Source organism: Podarcis liolepis (genome assembly GCF_965112155.1).
Source record: "Podarcis liolepis genome assembly, chromosome: 3".
Taxonomy (NCBI): Eukaryota; Metazoa; Chordata; class Lepidosauria; order Squamata; family Lacertidae; genus Podarcis; species Podarcis liolepis.
The window spans coordinates 50,915,398-50,928,556 of NC_139557.1; the positions used below are offsets into that span (position 1 = coordinate 50,915,398).

Sequence of the window (13,159 nt, forward strand, 5' to 3'; positions counted from 1 at the left end):
TAAATGCTCTTCACAAGGCAGTTTGGTGATCTATACTTGGAAGGATTTTCAATAATCGAGTTGCCATAAATAGATCACTTCCTGGTGATTTTTAGACTCAGTGGCCTTGACATTTTGCAAAGAGCAAATGGGGCAAGTTGGGTTGGTCTGTCTTGGCGATCCAGGGATTCAGGCAGAGGGAGTTTGCAGTTGGTATGGCTGATGTTCCTGTTAGCTGTGGAATGCAGAGATGACACTGGTAGTATATATCAGGGATGTCCAACCAGTAGATCACAATCCACTGGTAGATCCCTGGCTGATCCTGGTAGATCACGGGATCCTTATCGTGTACAAATGTTACAGGAAAAAAGGTTTAAAACTTTGTGCAATCCTCCCCGAAAAAGCTCAACAACTCTGGGCAATCCACCCACCCACGCTCCTCCTACCTCCAATGACAATGGGTAGATCACGGGCAGTTTTTTTTATACTGGGAGTAGATCACAGTCTCTTGGGAATTGGACATGCCAGGTATATATTATTGCTCCTAAGTGCCCTCTCCTGGGGAATTGAAGCCACTCAGCTCCTTGGTTATTTGAGGGAGCTTGGAGCACAGAAGCAGCTGGGAAGATGGCTAGAAGAGAAGCAGATGACCAAGTCAAACCCAAGTACAGTCTTCACAGTCTGCTGTGGCATTGATGGCAGCAAGAAGGGAATGCTTTTTCAGTCATCATTGCCTTGATGCAGCATCTTTGTTTTAAGTGGAAACAGTTTCACAAGTGGTGTGCCTGTATTCAGTTAACAAAAGCCATTCAGTTAAGCATATGCCAATGGCTCTCCCATGTATGCCCAAGCTCCAAAATGCTGGTAAAGTGCAGCTGGTTATGCTTGTAGTGGATGTGTTATTTATGCAATGTGGATATGGTATCCTATGTTGTGGTCAGGTCAAGCCTTGCCTTGGAGCTGTATGGTTGTCAGTGGCAGAAAGGAGAGAGCTTTGCTTTTAAATACTTTTTGAGTTTTTGGAACCCTTGAAGCTTTAGGTTACTGTATGGTATATGCAAACATAGTAAAATGTAAGCCAGACTTGGAACTGAAAATGAGAAACTTAATGGAAAAAGAAGAGAAGCATCAGGATTAATAAGAAATCATTTAAACCACGTGGCTACTCAAATACTGTAGAGTCATTCTCGATAAGAAGAAATTAGCATATATATAACACTGTTTGCACACATGCAGAATTTGGAGACTATGCTGCTAAACTAGTATGAAGGGCCTAGAATTCATGGGGAAATTATGTTTAGGTTTGTTGATGCCTCAATTATATTTATGGTTTTATCTGATTTGTTTTTTTAATGGTAATCCTATATGATAACAGAATTTAAATCCACAACCCACACATCACAGTAAAGTTACCAATGTCCCATATAATTTTAAATCATAGCTACTCAAAATAATGTGCTTTCCTTTTACCCTGTTACTTTCTTCAGAGCTTCATGGAGGAAACAAAGCAGAGACTGACTTCAGGTTCTATGGGAACCAGAAATCTTGGTGTCTTTTCCCCAACCAAACCACAAGAAGTGTAAGCCAAGCTTGCTTCTTCACTGCAGCTAGCTCATGGTTTGTTTGGTGGTGGTGGAAAGAACCATGAGTGCAGATTAGCATGCTCCATGAAGCCAGTCTCTGGTTTGTTTACCCCTGGTTGAGAACACGTAGGAGTGGTGGATGAGCTTAAATGCTCATTTTTTTGAATAACATGTCATAGTTTATTTTAAACTATAGTTTAAGCGATGTATGAACTGTTTGTGTGAAGAGAATGTATTGGGGCTTCTTGGCAGGGGTGTACGCTGACAGCGAGTCTTAGTCTGGATCCTGATTTGTTGCTTTGGAAAGCAGCCTGCCTCAGTCTGAGGCACTTTGCAGTTCACATACAGTGGTACCTTGGTTTATGAACTTAATCCATTCTGGAAGTCCGTTCTTAAACCAAAGCCATTCTTAAACCGCAGCGCACTTTCCCTAATGAGGTCTCCCGCCACCAGTGCCCTTCCACCATTCGGATTCCATTCATAGACCGAGGTAAAGTTTGCTAACTGGAACACTACTTCCGGTTTTGTGGAGTTCTTATACTGAATAGATCATAAACTGGGCTGTTCTTAAACCGAGGTACCACTGTATTTGGCTTGGGACCCATTCAGGTCTGCTCAGTTGTTTCCCCCATTTTTCCTGTTTGACAGAAATGAATGAAATTTGCAAGCATCCTAACCTTTCCAAAATGGATAAAGCCTGTGACATAGGTCCAGGAACTTTTATTCTAGACAGCATTTAACATCTTATTTTATAAAGAAATACAAAAAGAAATGTTACCCCTTCTGAGAACATAATTCTTCCCTAATTCTAGGATAGGTACAATGATTTTCCTGCAATGGCAGCTGCTAGCTTTCAGTTGGTTAAAAAAAAAATCACTTAATCTCCCTTAGTTTTATGTGGACAGTTGGCCTGAAAATTACAGATGTGAGATAAATGCTCCTGCAGAAGAAAAATGGCAGATTGCAGACATATTGATCCAGGTGCTTTTTTGCTAGGCATATTTAATTTTGAGACGGAAAGAACTGCAAGGGATTTGCTTCCCAGATAAAAGTAAGCACCCTGATTACAAGTGTGCCCTATTGGGCTCAATGGAGTTCTTCCTCTGCTCTGTCCCCACTTTGGTGTTGCTCTCCCTCTGTTATGATACATACCTTGGTGTTATGACAAGCTTAGAGAGATTACTTTCTCTTTCAGCGGTTGCTTGTCTGCAGCATCTTAGTGTCTGGGGTACCAAGGTGCCACAAAGTGCTTCAGGGGACCTGGCTTCACCTTAGGCCACATTGTCCATATCCCCATGTTGCCTTTTGCAAACCAAAAATCCCTCTGTGGCATCTTGGCTTACCTTCAGGATTGGTCCAAATCTGATGCATCATTGCATATGTGATCATTAGGTGGGAAGTCTATATCTTTGCTGTTGGAATATATCCTCATAGGGTCTTTCTTTGTATCCATCTGTTGGATACATTTTTATTATGATTATCTATAGCAACCGTCATTTTTTAAGCCCGGTAGTAAATGCCAACAGCGACGAACTCTGCTCTAAAGGTCCCTTATGACCATTTTCATTCACAGACTGAGCTGTAAGCAGTGATCTTCTATTCATGCAATGTATTTATTTCATTCCAGGCAATACAATATTCTCAGTTAGAATGGAAGAATAGTGCAGGCAACTTTCTCAGAACTGGCTTTATAAAAAACACATTGGTTGCAAACTATTATCATAAATGAAAATATTATGCAAATTATCAGCTTGGCTTGGCATTAACCAGCAAGCCTAATACACTATATACTTATTCGGCAACAGCTTCAAATGAGGAAAAAGTTAATCATTACTTGAAAGATGTTGGTATACATGGGCATAGGCAGAAATGCCATGTCCAGTGATGGAGTGAAAGTTGCACAACTGTGCAGAACATTACAGCCTTAGTAATAGGTAGGTAGGTAGGATTTCCTTTTACTTGTCTACAGTTCTTATGCAAAATTTGGCATTATATCTTAGACTTCTGTTTATGAGTTTGAATTACTTGTAAATTAATTCCTGTACTGCAACACATTTCCAGAGATGGTTAGTCACTATTATAAGCTCCCTGTGTTCAGATACCTGTTAAATATTTTAAGTGATATGCCATTTCTATCAGGCAGTTGGCTCAGGCTAAAGTATACATTACATTGTTTCTAAAAATGTAATATATTTCTACTACTAATTTAGTTAAACTTCTGAAAGAATGAATTATCTGCCGTTTCTGTAAAACCATTATCTCTGAACTAAATACATAATTAGTAAAAATTGCTTTGGCCAGAAACATCACTAATAATGCTATAGAAAGCAGTGAATCTATCTATCTATATATTTATCTATCTCCTGTGCTTCATATGTACTTTCAGTCACAAATTTTTCTACATTTGATAATGTTGATAAACTGTAAGCTGGGATATAAAATTAATGGGTATTCAGCTTGTGTTTTTTAAAAACAATTATTACTGTAACATAAACAACATGCATCTGTTTCATGTTTAGAATTTTACTGCCATATTTAATATTTCAGAAAAACAAATTTGGTCTCAAAATATTGCTAGCTGCACTACACAAAATTCTCAGAGACTATTTATCCAAGATGTTTTAAAAAAATTATTCCATGATAATTGAGAATAATTTTCACTGAGAATATACTATTTTAAAACATGGAATTTCTTTCTTTTTTTTCCTTTCTTTTAAAAATAATAAATATACGAACCTAATATAATTTGCTAACTCTTTCGTTTCTCACGTAATTTATTGGCTTTGTGCAGACCTGGGCTTTAATAGACTAGAATCTCTATCAAGTGGGCTTTAAATAGGAGCAGAATCCCAGCTGTTTCATGTGCACTGACAGATGTGGCCATAATGTACAAGTAATTTCTCTTGTGAAGCCTCTGAAAAGGCTTGTGCTGTAGAAGAAGCAAAAGCACAGTTCACGGCACAAGGAGTATTTGGCTTCTTTGTTGCATAATATTTGCAAGTTCGTTCTTTTTCCACAAGCACATGTAGAGCTCTAGTTTAGGTTGGATGTCTGGGTAGACTAGTTTGGAAACTGAATCATTAGCATCATCATTAGCAGTAGTAAAACCCAAAACAACAACAGAATGTGTCCTTGTCTGTGTGCTGTAAATAAAGATGTTTTTCCAGGAGCCTGAGCCATAAATGTACTTCTTTTGATGGAAATAGTTTGCTGATTCATTACCCTTGTATTCAGAAGATCCTTCAGTACTGGCCAGAAAAAAACATGTTAATAGTTAAGCTATGTGGATTCATAAGTCTTAGTATGCTGCCAGCTGCAGTTTGCTTGTTTGTTTGGGAATGCTACTGTCTTTTTCAGAAGGTGTGTATGGTCAGCAGGGAGGCAGGCAGGCAGGCAGGCAGGCACTGTGATCCACTTCCACACAAAAGCAGCGTAGCATGTGATTAGGAAACTCAGATCTGTAGCCTCCCAGTGCCAATGAAATACGTTTTTGAGATCTGCAGAAAAATGCCACGCCATGAATCCCTCCTCTGCATATGTTATATTGCCTGTGTGCAGGTAGACAGATATGGAGAGAGAAATCCCATGCACACAAAAAATGGCCAGTATAAACTATGAAGAAAGATTTAGGGCACTATTTGCTTATTTTTATAATTAAAATTTATGTTTAAGGCTGGCTGTGAAGTCGTCAAATATGCTAATTTAATGGTATAAGGTTGTGCTTCTCAAACCACTGAAATAAAATGCAAGGAAAATATTGAGTGCAAGGTGAATTTCTATAAGCGAAATGTGTGTGTGTTTTCTCCAGAGCTTTGCATGGTGCATCAGCAGGTGTTCGGACGCTGACTGGAAGCCCACAAAAGAGAGGAAATTCTGAATTAAGGCTCATTATGGGAGCCCTTTCTCCCTCCCATGCTTGTATGCTAATAGGACTAACACAGGCATATAAAGAGGAGAATAGATAGCCATAAAGAGCCCCAACTTGGAGTTTCCTTCCTTTTGTGAATGTAAGTCAGATTCTGAAGCACCCACTGACACTGGGCACAATGCGTCAGAAACGTCTTCTGTAGAAGACCACTGAAATTAATGGGACTCTCAGAAGGATGGAATTTGTGCAGAGGATGCTCCTGGTAGAATATGTAAGGCAACACTTTTTAAAAACAAAACAAAACACTAAGGGATAATTTTATCAGGCATTGTTTCTTGCTCAATTAGCAGTTATTGCTACAGTAGCTAACTGGTGAGTTAAGCTTAAGCAGCCAATCGACCAGAGGGTAAGTAACACTCATTTATCTAATTATTTAGTTAATTAAAGCATCAGCTTAAACTAATAAGGGCACAGGAGCTAAATCCTGTAATAACTTATAGCTCTGAAGCTAAATCTGTTGAACGGCAGACCTGTAGAAACCTAGTTTTCAGTTCTACCCTAGCAGGCAAGTTTTGGGAGGTCACAGATACCCTTTATTATTGTCCTTTTGTTGTTTTCTATTGGCTTAAATGTAATGTAAGTTGTTTTAGTTGCTGTGGTGTATAGCTGGGGGCTTCAGCTCTTGTATTTGCTAGTTGTTTTTAGCCTATGTGATTTTTATTGTTTATTTTATTGTGTTGTTTGTTTTGAGGTTCTGTGCAGGGTTGTATATTTATTTCTTTATTGTGAAATTTTACTGGCCGGTTATGTTTTTGATTGATTTTATATGAGCTCCATCTCCCATTTGCCCCTGGCAGCATGGTCAATTGCCAGGAATAATGGGGGTTGTAGTTCATCAGAATCCGGAGAGCCACAGCTCCCACATCCCTGCTAGATGGTATGCAGTAGCAGACAGTATTGCGGGATATTGACATGTGAATGTGGTCCAGGTGAATGGCTAATAATAATAATGTTATTATTTATACTCAGCACATCTGGCTGGGTTGCCCCAGTAGTCACTCTGGGCAGCTTCAGTTTTCCTGCCATTTTCCTAGCTGTAAAATTTTTAGTGGCATTTCCATGTTATATGATTATAGATCAGTTAAACTAATGCAATAAACTCATATTTGATTGTGGTCCTGATGTCTACTGATCTTACTGCTGCTTACAAGGAGGTAGAGGAGGTGGTGCCAGTGCACTGGTTGGATTTCCTCTGCCAGCATGTTTGCGCTGCGCTGACCTTACTGTCACCTGGCCTCTCTTCCCTCTCCATCCCAGGAAGTAGCAACAATGCAACTGACCAGAGTGGCTGCACTATATCATCCACTACCAATGCTATCTCAGTTCAGACATTGCATTGAGCTACAGCACACAAAGCATGGCTGACAGATCCTCTGCAAACCATGGTTTGTCAGTTGGGATATTAGAGCTAACAATGGCTCAGTGTAATGTCCTGAGTCAGAGCTTGGGTAACACTTAAGCAAAAATAGTCACAGCAGCCAAAAATCCCTCAGGCCACTGTAAATCAGTCCAAATTCATACCTGAAAAGCCAGGCTTGAGGTGCATTGCTAAAAGGCCAGCGATTGTTGTGACAAAAGTTGTGACAAAACTGTATTTTTATGAGGCAAATACAAACGCAAGAATGTTGTTAGGATATGAAAGCTTTTTGACATTTAAAAAATGGCTGTGTTGTTGTTTACCCCTGACTATAAAGCCAGAACAGATGCAATATATGTGGTTCTGCTGGCAGTCTGCCAAGAAACAGATAGGTTGTTGCAATTTCAAAAGATGTGTTTTGCTCACATATTTGTATTTCAGTTACGGCAGTTAATCTAATATACTAGCTTTTATATGAGTATTATAGTGGTACCTGTAGTTATGAACTTAATTCGTTCTGGAGGTCTGTTTTAACCTGAAACTGTTCTTAACCTGAGGTACCACTTTAGCTAATGGGGCCTCTTGCTGCTGCTGTGCCGCTGGCACACAGTTTACGTTCTCATCCTGGGGCAAAGTTCTCAACTCGAGGTAACTCTTCCAGGTTAGCGGAGTTTGTAACCTGAAGCATTTTTTTTTTTAACCTGAAGCATTTGTAATCTGAGGCGTTTGTAACTCGCGGTACCATTGTATATGGCAATTGAAAAGGAGTTGAATTCTGCTAGGTCCTTTAGCAGACGTTCCATTTGAAATCATTGGTTTGGTTATAGTCCAAAAAGGATTTGGAATTCCAGGAAGAGCCAGATGATTGGCTAGAGGGTTCTGAGTAGAGTGGATATAAAGGCAGGCACAGGGTGAGTAGTGGGGAGTTGGTAGTCAGTCATTTGGTCAGAGGCTGAAGAGTATAGGAAGAGGCAGATGGGAGCAGAGAATCACTGAGGGAAGCCAGGCAGGAGATTCCAAAGCAGTTGCCCAGGAGAGCTCCTGGCCAGAATGACAGCAGCTGTCATGTCAGTTGATCACAGGAAGCAGGAAAGACTTCAGAGACACAACTGTGACATCTGTCTGGCTGATTTTCCAGCACCTGACCTGAAGAGGGACTTCAGAGGAAAGCAGAAGCAAGCCTGTCAGGGAGAAAGTAGCAACCTCAAGTGGCGGAGTCCAGTGAGTGACAGCTAAGGGACTGTCCTACCTTGTAATCTTTCAGTGAGCCCTGATCAGAGAGAGGCTTTCACTCACCTAGGTACCTGTGAGTTAACTGAGGGAAGAGAAACCGAGAATTGGGTTCCTAGTTTTGCATAAGGCGTGAGAACTAGGGAAAGTACCGTATTTTTTGCACGATAACACTCACTTTTATCCTCCTAAAAAGTAAGGGGAAATGTCTGTGCGTGTTATGGAGGGAATGCCTACGGGTGGCATGCCTACGGATTTTCCTCCTCTAAAAACTACGTGCGTGTTATGGTTGGGTGCGTGTTATAGAGCGAAAAATACGGTATGTAGCCACCTTTCTGGAAGCAAGAATTATCAGTTTAAAGGCAACGGTAACATCTTTTTAAGTGAATGCAACAGATTAAAAGTAACTGTTACCTATTGAAGCAGTTCTCAAAGTGCTGTTAAATAAGGTAACTGCAAATAAATCCTATATATCTTTTTTAAAAATACTATGTTATATTTATCCCCATGTAAACTGTGCTCCTCCGTCACCAAACACTTCTCTCTTTTGTGGTGCATGGAGAGACATTACCCCGACAGGAAAAGACTTTGAAAGCAAAGATTGTGCGATCACAAGCATTATTCCTGCTTGCAAAGGGTACACATGTGTCAAGGCCACAGCACTGGCAGACATCCCCCCCCCAAGTGCCCACCCACCACTTCATATGGCCATTAAACCCTGGTTTATAGTGCTACTTGCACAAACAGGAAAGAGCTGCCTTGAAACCTTGTGCTCATATGCTGCCCACTTCCCTCTCCTTCTCTCACATATCCAGGAGAAACGCTTTCCTTGAATTATCCAGGGATTATGGGTTAAAAACAAAACTCTGATCAGAACAAAACAAAAAAACCGTGAACTTCAAACATTGGTTTCTGATGCTGTCTTGTTAAACTTAACCAGAGTTTGTTTTTAAGCCATGATCCCTGGCCTAGGTGAGGGGAGAAGTTGGCTAACATTCAGGGAAAGCGAAACTAAATTCTGGCAAAGTCCTTTCCCTGGCCATGCTGGAGAGAGGAGAAGGGGAAGTACCGTATTTTTTGCTCTATAAGACTCACTTTTTCCCTCCTAAAAGTAAGGGGAAATGTGTGTGTGTCTTATGGAGCGAATGCAGGCTGCGCAGCTATCCCAGAAGCCAGAACAGCAAGAGGGATCGCTGCTTTCGCTGCACAGCGATCCCTCTTGTTGTTCTGGCTTCTGAGATTCAGAATATTTTTTTTCTTGTTTTCCTACTCCAAAAAATAGGTGCGTCTTATGGTCTGGTGCGTCTTATAGAGCGAAAAATATGGTATTTGAGTCTTCCTGCAATGCTAAGGTATGGTTTAGCGTTGTGTGAGAACTGGGGCACAGTCCTTAAAGGTTTCATTCTTTTTAGTTTGTAAATGGCATTCCAGCTATTTATTCTCTTCATTTAGAAGTTGCCGTTAAGTTTTGTATTCTTAGGAAACTGACAGGGTTCCTAATGAAAGTAAATCCTAGAAAGTCATTGAAATTGCTGTTCCGCTTCATAACCTTAACAGTAATAAGTTTAAAATGTATGCTTTTATGGATCAAGCAAAAAGAAAAAAATCCATACTGAACTCATGGTAGCATAATAGATTTACTGGTGATTAATTGTAATGTGATTTTATTTGCCATTTTCATGAGAGGTTTTCCCACTTCTGTTATGGATGTGTATGGAAGTTGTGTTGGTTTGAAAAATTGATATTTCCACCCCTTTGCCTTTGTTCTGAAAGTGCTGTTCAATGTCTAAATAAGAAAGATTCAAAAGTGAACCTTTTCTACTGTTGACATTCCATTTTAGGAAGTCTTTTCACTTCTGTTTGTTTATCTAAATAAATAATATGATAATATGAACCAGAACTTTTTTTTGGCAACACTTTAAAATACACTTTAGCTAGCCAGTGTTTTTCAAGAGTTTCTCTGTGTATATATTTAGAGCTTATGAACCAGTTTTTCACCAGCAGGTACCCAGTTGTTCATAAAAAAAAACCATAATAATTCTTAGTTACATCCACCATGAAGCCCTGCTGAAATCCACACCTAATCTGCAAACACAATGAAATTGCAGTGTAGTGTCCTAGGTACCTTTTGTTCTGCTAGAAGTTCATTTAAATGAATTAAGCAAAAAAGATAATTAAATGTGCCTAAGTATGTTCATAAAAGGAGTCAGTTTTTATATTTCAGAAATATAATTATGTTGTCAGGTTTTGTTTTGTTTTTTTGGCACACTTCAGTATTGTTCTATTTTCTCTAAGTCTATGGTAACTAAGAATATGTTTCCTGTTCACAGAGCAAGCTTTACATGGAAGGATTTAGAAGCCTAAAAGAAGGAGAACCAGTGGAATTTACTTTTAAGAAATCTTCCAAAGGACTTGAATCAATACGGGTAACAGGTCCAGGTGGGATTCCCTGTTTAGGAAGTGAGAGACGACCCAAAGGAAAAACAGTACAGAAAAGAAAACCAAAGGGAGATAGGTAAATATTTCCCCCCTCCCCCTATTTTTACTTCTTTTGGAAAACTTTTATTTGCGGTGCTTCTCTGTAGACTCAGATGCAGCTGATAAGGATGTGAATGGTTTAACTTGTGATTCTGGAAATGGCATATTCTGATTCCTTCCATGAGGAAGAGCTGTAGCTTGGTGGTTTACATGCAGAAGGTTTTGAGCTCAATCATTGGCCTCTCTGGGTAGGACTGGGTGAGGCCTGATCTGAAACCTGGGAGAGTCAGTTCCAGGCAGTGTTGATAATAATTATCAAGTTGGATCAATCTGTCCCAGATGTACAGCATGTGTTTTCTTTGTGGGACTTCACATATGTGTAAGAGCGCTCTTGCCATGATGATTTGTTGCATTTCACATTAGGTTCTGGTACTGGCAATGGGTTCTAGTTTTCCTCACATACATGTACTGCACTGAATATATGTCCTGCCACATGTCTTTGGCTCATAAAGTAATTTTAGTGTTACATGCAGAGGTCAGCATGTTCTGCTAGCTCATATTGGTTAAAAAATTTCTTTCGTATTATGCAACAGAATAATGACAGGTCCTAAGTATTTCAGGACTTCAGGCGGGCTAAGAATAGAGATAGAAGGGGGCATGGCAGAGAGAGAAAGAGCTCCTACCAGAGGCAGGTGTGGTGAAAGAATGCTCAGCTGAGAATGGAACCTATTGAGAAGACTACTGTGTAGATTTCTGTAATAATTATTCAGATAATGTCAGCTGTTGCGGTGTTATGGGCAGAGCGTTTGTGTGTGTTGAAATCTGAAAATGTGCTTCTGGCACTATTATTAAGATCAAGGAAAAGCCAAAACAGAAAATATAGAGATCTAGGTTGGTTTATGGTTGGTTTCACTAAACTTTAATGTAGTGTGTTTTATCCATTTTAAGTTAAAATTATAATAATATACATATTATAATTTTTTATTTATACCCCACCCATCTCTCTGGGTTGCCCCAGCCACTCTGGGTGGCTTTCAACACAAATAGAAATAATAATAAAACATCAAACATGAATAGTAACAACCTGATATCCAATATAAAAAGTCACAAGAACTTTAAATTAAACAATTTATATCAAATAAAGCAATATTCAATAACCTGTTAGAATCTAATAGTAAACAGTAAAATTAAACATCAGCAATTAATAATTAAACAGTTTACAATTATGATAAAGAATTACTAATCCATAATCAATAAAAATAATAGAAAATCACAATGCATAAAATACCACAAAACCAAGTTGCCCATGAAATTATGTGGAAGAAAATTAAAGGACCCATCACTAGCACAAGAAAACCTGGACTCGCCTGACAGGGGCTTTGACAGGTGCAGAGATGCACTTAGTCTTTCTAGAGGTCTCTTGTTTCCCATCATAAGAAGCTATAGCTCTGACCTATAATACATAACTAAACCTGTTTTCCAGAACAGAGTGTCTACACAGTGGGCTTCCCGTTGTTTGTAGACTACAGCTGACTATGAATCCCTGACAACTAGCCAACAGTATCTGGAAGACCACATATTCCCTATTTCTGGTTTAAACAGAGTCATACTATTGCAAAGGATAATTTTATGTATGTTTGCTAATAAATGTAGGCATTTCCTCCTTTCCTATGTGCATGTTGATGCAGACACTACCCACAGTGCACATTTACTCCCAGGCTTTTGTCTGCGTCTGTCTGCATCATCCATTCGTCCACCTAGTTATCTTCTTCCACCCCAGATAGTCCATTAGTCCTAACCGGCTTAGCAGTGGGTTCTGCAATGGCCGGGCGGACCAGATTTAGGACCCTGGTGGGCCAGATCTGGCCTGCGGACCGTAGTTTAAGGACCCCTGAGTTAAGCAAATTCTTCTCTTTGATTCACATTTATTTATAGTATTTAGTATTTGTTCTCATAGCGTGGAGCCTTTGTCAAGAAGTACATTCAGAGAAGGGTATGAGAAATGATTAAAATTACATCGTTTTTCAAAGAATAGTCTTCGGTGGCTTTAGAGGTGGGTAGAATTGCTTTCCACCCTTTAGGTTTTGGACAGTTTAAATGCTGATCAATGTAATGGAGTTCAGACAGGTTGGCAAACAATAGCAAACCACAGACTGCTCTCGTTTCATTGCCTGCCATTAATGCTGCAGTACCCTTTACATCAAAGTTAACTGGGCTACTTTGATTTCGTCTGTCATATTGATATGTCTGATACATGCGCTTTAAATGGCTTGCATGTTGAAAGATGATTTTTTAAAAAAAATCCTATTTAGAATTATCACAAATTGATAGAGCTGCATCTGCCAGCATTTATGTTGGAGAGAGTAGCCACAATCCACATCCCTGTGCCTGTGGCAAAAGTCCTGTTCAGCTAATACTCCTTGTGGAGTGAAAGCAGATATTTATTTATTCTATACTAACAAAACTAAACTACCATTCCCATTGGCTCTACTAAACCTTCCTGCCACTATTCAGCCATTTACATTTATTTATCACAAGATTATTAGGTACGCAAGTTGATCTGGTTAACAGTACAGTGTTTTTTTACACTTCAATGACTTCTCA

The 13,159-nt window shown here is 39.4% G+C and overlaps 1 protein-coding gene across 5 annotated transcripts in view; it reads left to right on the forward strand.

Annotated features, from left to right (window-relative positions):
• The window catches only part of LIN28B (lin-28 homolog B), a 91,696-nt gene that overhangs the window by 53,984 nt on the left and 24,553 nt on the right, over positions 1–13,159 (forward strand). For all 5 annotated transcript variants that reach the window (XM_083497718.1, XM_083497719.1, XM_083497722.1 and 2 more), the window contains one exon: positions 10,408–10,592. In XM_083497718.1, coding sequence (XP_083353844.1) covers positions 10,408–10,592 — 185 coding nt within the window. The remainder of the gene's footprint in view (positions 1–10,407; positions 10,593–13,159) is intronic.